The sequence below is a fragment of the Zingiber officinale genome, chromosome 11A (genome assembly GCF_018446385.1).
Source record: "Zingiber officinale cultivar Zhangliang chromosome 11A, Zo_v1.1, whole genome shotgun sequence".
NCBI classification, from domain to species: domain Eukaryota; kingdom Viridiplantae; phylum Streptophyta; class Magnoliopsida; order Zingiberales; family Zingiberaceae; genus Zingiber; species Zingiber officinale.
This window is the reverse complement of record NC_056006.1, coordinates 58,868,556-58,878,884: the sequence shown is the minus strand read 5'-3', so window position 1 is coordinate 58,878,884 and position 10,329 is coordinate 58,868,556. Positions and strand designations below refer to the sequence as shown.

General features: G+C 39.6%; 1 protein-coding gene and 2 long non-coding RNA genes across 4 annotated transcripts; all 3 read right to left on the bottom strand.

The window, feature by feature from the left end:
- Positions 1-337: 337 nt before the first annotated feature.
- On the bottom strand, positions 338-1,306 carry LOC122031409 (serine/threonine-protein phosphatase BSL3-like). The gene is made up of 5 exons (XM_042590527.1): positions 1,179-1,306; positions 1,029-1,104; positions 804-933; positions 588-727; positions 338-493 (listed from the first exon to the last, which is right to left on the bottom strand). Exons 1-5 carry the CDS (start codon positions 1,304-1,306, stop codon positions 410-412), a joined length of 558 nt encoding a protein of 185 aa, XP_042446461.1. The 3' UTR covers positions 338-409.
- A 15-nt stretch (positions 1,307-1,321) lies between these two features.
- On the bottom strand, positions 1,322-1,822 carry LOC122032141. 2 transcript variants are annotated; one of them, XR_006125964.1, is made up of 3 exons: positions 1,743-1,822; positions 1,463-1,561; positions 1,322-1,377 (listed from the first exon to the last, which is right to left on the bottom strand). It is a non-coding gene; the product is annotated as an uncharacterized LOC122032141 (long non-coding RNA). The 2 variants fall into 2 exon arrangements; XR_006125963.1 differs by having other exon boundaries at positions 1,652-1,784.
- A 361-nt stretch (positions 1,823-2,183) lies between these two features.
- LOC122032140 lies at positions 2,184-3,705 on the bottom strand. Its single transcript, XR_006125962.1, has 4 exons — positions 3,612-3,705; positions 3,326-3,533; positions 3,180-3,235; positions 2,184-2,548 (listed from the first exon to the last, which is right to left on the bottom strand). It is a non-coding gene; the product is annotated as an uncharacterized LOC122032140 (long non-coding RNA).
- Between the last annotated feature and the right edge of the window lie 6,624 nt (positions 3,706-10,329).

Here is a 10,329-nt window from a genome sequence, read left to right as displayed (position 1 = left end):
ACTACCTATGTTGGTTGTTTTTTCCCTTGACATTTTGAATTTGTAGATCTCAAACACCCATTCCTTATCAATTACACGTTACACTCAAAACTTATCTTGTACACAAAATCACCAAAGAAATTATAGCGGCAGAACTGAACTGCAATAAGGGAAAAGATTGTTATTATACATGGCTCATAATAATTGTTAACCTCGGTTTGTCTCGACAAGGAAAGAATAACTACCACAAAAACACTATTGGTGAGCAACTTTCAATCAACTTTACATGTTGAAATATCTAAGAGCTTTACAAATTTTGATGTCCAGTTTATAAACCCAGCTTCTTGTTTAAAGAGTAGGTCCAACAGCTGAACCACCAGGAACCTCAGTTCACGGGAGGGGAATTAGTATACCATATTTGGGATGATTTCTATATCCAGGCTAGAGAACCTCGATCATTTGCCACTTGAGGTCTGCCTCGGGTAGGCGTGGCTGGTCTGTTGGCATTAATTTCCTGAGGAGATAAACAATTTTATTTCCAAGTCATAAAGAATGCAGATAGATGCAACAATAAAGTGCAAACATCAAAAGAGTTAACGCAGCAATACTTGCATCCATGTATCCTCAATATGACGTTCCGGTGATGTTTTAGGAGAATGGAAGGCAGGAGGTAAGGGATGAATTAGCTTTGGGACAACCACAAGATCTCGTCCCAAAACCAAAATTGCCCCGGTGTTATTTGTTGTTCCTGGATATATGGATTGAAAGAAAATTAGGAGAATTAATAGACAAACAATAGACTGAGCAAATATATGGATCCTCACCACAATAGTTAGTTGCAGAGAAAAGAGTGATTAAATGACCCTGAGCAAATCGTTCAAAACCATCCATGACACACTCATGTGCCCTTACTATCAACTGGAGGTCATTATTATTGCAGAATTCAATAACTAACTCAGTCAGGTTGTCACATCAAAAGATCAAAAATTTGAAACCATTGTATAGGAATTGAGTAGAAAATGGTTCGAGCCAAACATATAATCACTCACCCCAAAAGTAACCAAGCCAGGCCCCCTGGCATTTGGTCTTAACCTCTCAACACTGTCGTTCTCTATTGGATCAGACCTGCATGAATAAGAAACAGGAAATAGTTATTCACAAAAATAAGGTATTTTTTTTTAGTTATTTATTTGTATGGCCATAGCAGATCCATAAGAACTATTGCGCCAGTTTCCATTGTGATAGGTCGTTGAAGGTTTTCGATCTGCTCTACATGATTTATGGAATGACCAATACCACCATGCATGCAGATAACTTTCTTCTCCATTAAAGCAGCTAAAGGAACCAATTAAACAATCTGTTAATACGGTGTCATGCCCAGATTCCGTCTTGTTCTCCCTTTTTCCAAACAATAAACAATAATATGGAACATAATTTTTTCTTGATAAACTAAATAATGACAGCAAATAGAAATTAGTGGTACCATTCTCTCGATGCACTCGGTACGAAACCCAAATAAAGCATTAATGTCTGTTGCCTCATGGTTTCCATGAATTAAATGTATATTATGTGGATATTCAATCTGTAACCTTGATTCATAAAATTTTGAAAAGTTTAAAGATACAACATATTTGTAAACATAAACCTGTACAAGAAGAGTGCAAAGTAATACCTTCAAGAATTCTTTGATGCTAAATATTTTCATAAAAATATTTGCTTGGATAAGACTGATCACATTGACAAGCTTGAGGGGAAAGTAATACCTTCAATGCAAGGCGAAGAGTAATAGTTTCCAGGCTATGTTGGCCATGATCAACGTAATCACCCAAAAAGAGATAATCAATATAACTGGAAGTGGCAAAAACATAAGACAGTGTCACAAGCGGATAAAGGAAAATATGAACTAAAATTAACACTACAAATTAAAAAAAAGATGCACCCAAGTGTGTAGCCAAAACTATGTATCAGCATCTATTTTCATGCTGCAATATATGCAAATAGGACAAAGCAAACTTAAACCTAGGATCTGAATAACTGAAGTCATAAGAGTACAAGTGCAAACCAAAATAATACAGGTCAAAAAAAGCTGCACATTATCATCTAGGAAAAACTTACAGTTAGTAGCTGCTTTCACACTGCAACATAATCAATAGATCAAAGCAAACTTAAGTCTAGCATTTAAATATCTGGTGTTACGAGCGTAAGGGAAGGATATAGATAAGAATTCTGTGCTAACTGAAACATGAAGAAAACCTGGTGGAAATCATGGAGGAAACATGGTAGAAATCTAGTCATGCTTGATAATATTAGTGAAAGTTGAAAGTGCTTACGAAATGTCCCTTGTCGTTGAAGGAGCACCAAACTCATCAAACAAGCGCATGAGATCCCCAAACTGACCAGGTAAATCACCAAAGATTTTGACAGGAGCTTTAATTTGTAGAACAGTTGGCTCACTAGTGAATATTCTTTCAGCACTATCACAAAGCTCAGAGATCTCATTACAATCTAAGAAGAATTGCCTACGTACAGGGGGTTTCCAACCACGTGGTTTCAGAAGATGAGCAACAACCTGTAAATTGAACACATTAGGCTATCATCAATAGAAGATTTACTTTACACTCATAATCAACAAGACATTATAGATATTAGATACATTGTTCTTGCTCTTGTATGAAGTATCTATTTGGTTAGCAATATGAACCATGTTCTAAAGTACTGATAAGTGATGGTACTAGCAAATATTCTCTACACTACTTAACTTTGAGAATTCAAACCTAATCTATAATAGTTATGTCTGTATTAAACTGTGCATTAGCCTATGTGAAAGGTTTGCTACTCCCTTTCCTGATAATTAAGTAGTGGCTTGACAGTTCACAGACACCAGAATCAGTCATTATATACTTATTTAATATCATGAATCAAAAATGAAAGCATAAAAACAGAAAACAATTATTTGTTATTTGTTATTGAACTGTCTAGTTAACTAGATATGCTTAGAAAGCTGCACTCTACCTTGTATTAGATAATCACTAAAAAGGTTGACAAGGAAAGTTACGTGAGAGGTGAAGGATTGAGCATCTGTAGCATATCTCGTACTGAATCAGAATTACAAAAAAATAATAAGAAGAAAGATCTTGGTGCCTTACAGCAACAAGGGAAGTTGAAAATTGATGGCAAAGCAATGGTATAGAATCCCTCACCTTTCAGCTTCTCAAAGAGCCATTTAGCCTTCTCCTCCACTGTGCTTGAAAAAGCACTGATGAAGTCAAGATCAGATCAACATAAGACATCAATCGAGAAAAGATCGGATTAAAAAGGTAAACGCAGGCATGCATGCGATTTCTACCTTGTATGAACCAGAAAAGGGCAAAAACCAGACTGTAAAAGACTCAAGCATCACGGTTGTGTGGCGAACGTCAGAAATATGATCCACGAGATGACCTAAAAAAATCCCTTGGATTGGGCTAGGGAACATCCTGGATCTCAACACGCACACTACTCTTCCTCCGCTCAAGATCGACATTTGGGCGAAAATGCTTTCTTTTACACCGCTTCTTCCATGAGATCAAAGAAACCGGTAGAGCTCACAGAGAAAATCTGAGAAAATACAAAAAAGGAAAGGTTCTGCTTACAGAAAGGTCATCGCTCATGGAGGAAATCTCTGCTTTGGCTTAAAAATGACCGGAATGCGAAGAAGGCCTCCTCTTCTCGAGTTGGAGGAGATGCAGTGTCGTTGGACGGAGAAGCAAGGGCATCGTGTCTTGATCCTGATCGAGAGAGGAAGGTGTTGGGTCTTTCGGGCCGTGAAAACCGCTTTTTCGCGTCGCGGAAACCCCGAAACCCCCGCCACCGGATCCGTGCGAAGAATAAAATTTCGAAAAACCTACGAATACGAGTTTACAAACTCTAGATCTACATTAGAGTATGAGTTTTACCCTTGATGCGTGCCTTTCGCAAATCCCGCTCGTCCAAGGTGCCGGATCTCAAGATTGTCAAAGTAGACAACCCTCTAGAAGTATCCACACGAACAAATCGATGGAGGGAGAACCTTAGAGTGTGCTAGCACTCCAAGAAGGTCTCGGCAATGGAGAGGAGAGGGAGAGAAGAAGGAACTCAAGGAGGAAGAAGAGTTGAATGAATCAATTGAATGAAAAATTCATTCCCCATTTATTTTGTGTGGCCGGCCACAATTGTAACTCCTTTACAATTAATGTGGCCGACCACATTAAATGGGAAAGAGGTTTGTAACCTCCATGATGTGGCACACACATGTGTTAGTTATGATGATGTGGCACATCATCATTAGTCCTCCTAATGCCAACTCACAAATGAGGTGGCAAATAGTCAAGTCAAACTTGACTCTTCCTCTTCCTCTTCCTCTCAAGTCAAGTCAAACTTGACTTAATCTCTCTCATGGTTGATCTAATCCAACCATTTAATTCAAGCCAATTTAATATAATAAATCTAATTCATTTAATTAAATTGATTCAATGAGTCATAATCTAAATTAGACTCATTGAACACATGAATCAACTCGAGTCCAACTCAATTAGCCCAATTAGGATTACTCTTAATCCAATTTGATTCATCAAATGAATCTAATCCTCTTGGTTCATCATATGAACCTAATCTCCATCTAATTGCCCTTTGTGTGTGACCCTATAGGTTCTAGTAACGTTGACAATGCCGCTAAACCCATTTAGGAGCATAAGTAATGAGCGGTATCTAGCAACACATCATTACTACCCAAGTTACAAGAATGTTGAGATCCAACATCACCTTGTGACTACTAATTGTGACTCCTCACAATATATGACAAGTGTCCTTCTATCCTAGACATCTAAATTGATCAATATGAGGCATAGACCGTGTCATCCTCTAATCAGTCTAAATCTTGAACTTCAAGTAGACTCACTAAATCAAATGAGCTCAATATCTCATATTAACTCATTTGGGCATGGCCATGCACTTCGTGGTCTCACTCTATCAAGAATATCAATGTCTCTCCCGTCATATAGGAGGGATAGATCCCATCTACATCACTCACATCCCTCTGCATAATTCGTTACATACCCAGTAATCGCCTTTATAGTCCACCCAGTTACGGGTGACGTTTGACGAAACCAAAGTACATAACTACTTATGTAGGGATCCATGGTGACTTTAGGTCTAAGGACTAGTAGTCATACTAATAGTCACATGAGAAAGTATATGACACTCATATAACGATCCATGATACTTTCTCATGGCGGGTCATTCAGTATACATTCTCCAATGCATACCCATGTGTCAACTTGATATCTCTATATCCAGGACTTGTGAGATCAAGTCATCGAGTTGACCTACATGCTAGTCTTATTGCATTAACATTGTCCCTGAATGTTAATACTTGACTAGGAATGATTAAGAGTAGTGTTCCCTATATCATCTCACTATCGATTCAACCAATCATTGATATAGGTAAGAACCTTCTACTCAAGGACACTATTATACTTAGTTTATTTGGCACCAATACAAGTAAGTATAATAACCAAAACAAATGCCTTTATTTATATAAGAATATGATACAACAAGTCCATAATACAATCATCAAATGATTGGCTCTAGGGCTCTAACTAACAATCTCCCACTAGCACTAGTGCCAATCAGTGTAGACTCTAAGCCCCAATGACCTAGTGTGACCATCATGCTTCCTGTGTGCCAAAGCCTTGGTCAAGGGATCTGCGATTTTAGCCTCTGTAGGTACTCTGCAAATCTTCACATCTCCTCTCTCGATAATCTCTCGAATGAGATGGAAGCGCCGTAGTATGTGTTTGGTCCGCTGGTGTGAGCGAGGTTCCTTCGCCTGTGCTATAGCTCCATTGTTGTCACAATAGAGCTCAATAGGGTCAGCGATACTGGAAACCACCCCAAGTTCAGTGATGAACTTGCGGATCCAAACTGCCTCCTTTGCTGCCTCTGATGCAGCAATGTACTCGGCCTCTGTTATAGAATCAGCTACTGTGTAATGCAAAACACGAACCCTGACTACGATTGATAATCATCCTGGTCGGTCTGGAAGCTAGCATCACTGTAACCCTTTACAGCTAGCTCATCATTGCCTCCATATATCAAGAAATATTCTTTAGTCCTTCTTAAGTACTTAAGAATATTTTTGACCGCTATCCAGTGACTTTCACCTGGATCTGACTGGTATCTACTCGTCATGCTCAAAGCATACGGGACATCAGGATGAGTACATAGCATGGCGTACATGATAGATCCTATGGCTGAGGCATAAGGGATCTGATCCATGCGGTCTCTCTCCTCTCTAGAAGAGGGACCTTGAGTCTTCGAAAGACTAAATCCCTTCTTGGAGTTCTGCATGGCAAACAGAAGGAGTACCTTGTCAATATATGTACTCTGACTTAGGCCAAGCAATCTCTTAGATCTATCTCTATAGATCTGTATCCCTAGAATGCGGGATGCTTCACTTAAGTCCTTCATTGAGAAACAGCTCCCTAGCCAGGTCTTGACAGACTGAAGTAAAGGGATATCTTTCCCAATGAGTAGTATGTCATCCACATACAATATGAGGAAGACAACTATATCCCCTACAACCTTCTTGTAGACACAAGGTTCATCTTCATTGTTGATGAAACCAAACTGTTTGATTGCATCATCAAATCAAAGATTCTAGCTCCGAGAAGCTTGCTTTAGTCCATAAATGGACCTATGCAGCTTGCATACTCTGCTAGTATGCTGTGGATCTACAAAACCCTCAGGTTGTGTCATGTACACATCCTCGAGCAGGTTTTCATTCAGAAACGCGGTTTTGACATCCATCTGCCATATCTCATAGTCATGGTATGCAGCAATAGCAAGCATGATCCTAATGGACTTAAACATCTCTACTGGAGAAAAGGTTTCATCATAGTCAATACCATGAATTTGCTTGAAACCTTTAGCTACCAAGCGACCCTTATAGATAAGTCCATCCATGTCAGTCTTTCTCTTAAAGATCCACTTACACCCAATGGGTTTTACCCCTTCAGGTGGATCAACCAAAGTCCATACTTGGTTGGTGTACATGGATTCCATTTCGGATCTCATGGCCTCTTGACATTTCTCGAAATCTGGTCTCATCACAGCTTCCTGATAGGTGGTAGGCTCATCCTCTATGAGCACTACGTCATCATGGTCAGACAAGAGAAATGAGTATCTCTCAGGCTGATGATGTACCCTATCAGACCTGCGAAGAGGTATGTCTACTTGAACTGGTTGTTGTTTCTCAACTCTTTGTGGAACAACATCATCCACAACACTTTGTGGTTCCAGTTCAACTTCCATCGAGGCTTCAGTGCTATGGTCTGCATCTTGAACTTCTTCAAGATCGAACGTACTCCCACTAGTTTTTCTAGAAACAAAGTCTCTTTCTAGAAAGACCCTAGTCTTTGCCACAACTACCTTGTGCTGACTGGGAATGAGAAGTAATATCCCTTAGTTTCCTTGGGATATCCAATAAAGTAGCACTTGTCGGATTTTGGTCCTAATTTGTCTGAGACTTGACGTCTAACGTAAGCCTCACAACCTTAAATCCTCATGAAAGACACCTGGGCATCTCTCCCAGTCCATATCCTATATGGTGTTTTTATCACGGTCTTGGATAGAACTCGGTTGAGTATAAAAGCTGCCGTGTCTAGAACATAGCCCCAAAGGAATGTCGGAAGATCTGTGTGACTCATCATAGATCGTACCATATTTAATAGGGTACGGTTCCTCATTTCAGATACACCATTCCACTGTGGTATTCCAGGAGGAGTGAGTTGGGATAGAATCCCACACTCAACTAGATAGTCATGAAACTCATGGCTAAGGTATTCTCCACCTCGATCTGATCGAAGTATCTTAATACTCTTGCCAAGCTGGTTCTGTACTTCATTCTTGAATTTTTTGAACTTTTCAAGTACACATAATCATATCTACTGAAGTCATCAGTAAATGTGATGAAGTACATATAACCGCCTCTAGTAGCGACATTGAAAGGGCCACATACATCACTATGTATAAGTCGCTCTTTCGCTGTGCCCACTAAAGGGAGTCTTGGTCATCTTGCCTAGTAGGCATGACTCGCACGTCTCATAAGATTCAAAATCAAATGAGTCCAGCAAACTATCCTTATGGAGCTGGGATAAGCGCTTGTCATTTATATGACCTAAGCGACAGTGCCAGAGATAGTTTTGGTTCATGTCATTTGACTTGAACCTCTTGGTATTTATGTTGTAGATAGGGCTATCAAGGTCTAGAATGTAGAGTCCGTTCATCAGAGGTGCACTACAATAGAACATATCTTTTAAATAAATAGAACAATATTTGTCCTTTATAATAAAAGAGAAACCTTTCTTGTCCAAACAAGAAACTGAAATTATGTTCTTAGTTAAAGCAGGCACATAACAACATTCATCTAATTCTAATACAAGCCCAGAGGGCAGAGATAGATGATAAATTCCTACAGCAACACAGCAACCCGTGCTCCATTGCCTACGCGTAGGTCCACCTCGCCCTTCGCCAATGCCCTGCTATTTCTCAGCGCCTGCACATTAGTACAAATATGAGAAGCACATCCGGTATCTAATACCCATGATGAAGAAATAGATAGATTGACTTCTATAACATATATACCTGAAGTGGAAGTCTCACTTCGCTTCTTCTTCCAGTGCCCGGTCTGACCGCAGTGGAAGCAGGTAGCATCCTTGGCGACCCCTCCTTTAGTCTTCAGTGCCTTGCCTTTGCCCTTGGCTTGGGACTTTCCTTTGCCTTTGGGCTTGCCCTTGCCCTTGTGTTTCTGAACCATCAGAACAGAGTGGGGCTTTGCCTTCTTAAGGTTCAGCTCAGCAGTTCTCAATTTCGTTCATATTGTATTTTAGAACGAATTGACTATAGCTATCCGGAAAGGATTGCAAGATCAGGTCAGTGGCCAACTCTTTTTGAGTACATATGGGCCTACGGGAGCCCCATCTGACATCTTGCACTGAAATAGTGCCCTTGAGATCTCAAATCTCTCGTGCCTCACTTGTCCTTGATATAGTTGACGAAGATGTTCAACCATATTGTAAGTGCCCATCAACTCATGTTGCTTCTAAAGCTCAGAATTCATGGTCGCGAGCATTAGACAGGACACATCTAATGCGTCATCTTGATGCTTCTTGTAAGCATCTTTGTCTGCTCGCGTGGCATTGGCAGGAGGAGCCTCCGGAATGGGCTGCTCCAGAACATACAGTCCAGGAAATTTGCTCCGTTGAGCTTGTCCTTCTCAAGGACAGAACGCAGGAAGAAAGAGTTCGTATTCGACGTCATGGTTATCTACAACAGAAAAATGCAGAAAATAAATATCATATTCTTTTAAATCATTTAATTAGGTCTTTAACTAAATGATGCTCCCATTGAATTCTATAATTCATGTGGGACAAGATCCACATCATACTAACCCTTGAGTTAGCTTTGGCTAATACGCCCAAGATTTAGTATGATTGGTAGGTAACGATTTACCAATTACATCTCTATGCAACTCTTGTTTATAGGATTATTATCCGCAGTTATATTAAAATTTGAGTTAGCTTTGGCTAATACACCCAAGAATTAATATAAATGTGATTTATGTCCTATCTTTCCAACCATTGGAAGAATGCTTATAGTTGTACTCGATCCAACCGAGTTAACTAGGAATACTCAATCTAATTGAGTTTGTACTCGCCCATGCGTTGATAAGCGGGACCAAGATTGTCCCTCCGTACCCTACCAAGATAATATGTGTTGCTCTGCTTTAGCAGATTCAACAACACATGTGATCGAGGTAGTGATAGGTATCACAGCATGGTAGGCATTTGAGTTGATGTGATTGAGATCTAATCTAATCGAGAGGGTGCATCTTGTACACGATTTAGATCTAATCTAATCGTTAGACACTAATTAATTACTAATTATGCATCACATACACACAAGCAATTAATTAAATTATTTGTGATTAGTCATGGCCCTACTACGATCTTCTCAAGCCAATGAGAAGATCGGATGGTCAACCTAAGGTTAACAGCTTCTCAAGCTCCTCCCTTTGACCACCTTGTGTTGCTCGCGCCCTCCTCGTAACTCCGTCTCGAGTGGACCTTCCATCGCTCCAATTTTGTACATTACAATTTTGAAACTCAAGTTAGATTCAAGTCTAAATTAATTTATAACAAGAATAAATGGAGAAAGGCACGACACTTGCCGTATCAAATATAATACAAGATACAAATGGCATATATGAATTACAAACACAAATATACCAATCTAATTGGGTCTTTTTGGCCATGACTATCACAAAAATAATAT

Bases quoted from the DNA above. Each gene is read 5' to 3' on its own strand.
- LOC122031409 (XM_042590527.1), bottom strand. From the start codon at position 1,306: ATGGAGAAGAAAGTTATCTGCATGCATGGTGGTATTGGTCATTCCATA. The intron at 1,105-1,178 runs GCCATACAAATA...TTATTCATGCAG, and splicing joins GTTCTTATGGATCTGCTATG to GTCTGATCCAATAGAGAACG. The intron at 728-803 runs GTGAGGATCCAT...CCATATATCCAG, and splicing joins CTCTGCAACTAACTATTGTG to GAACAACAAATAACACCGGG.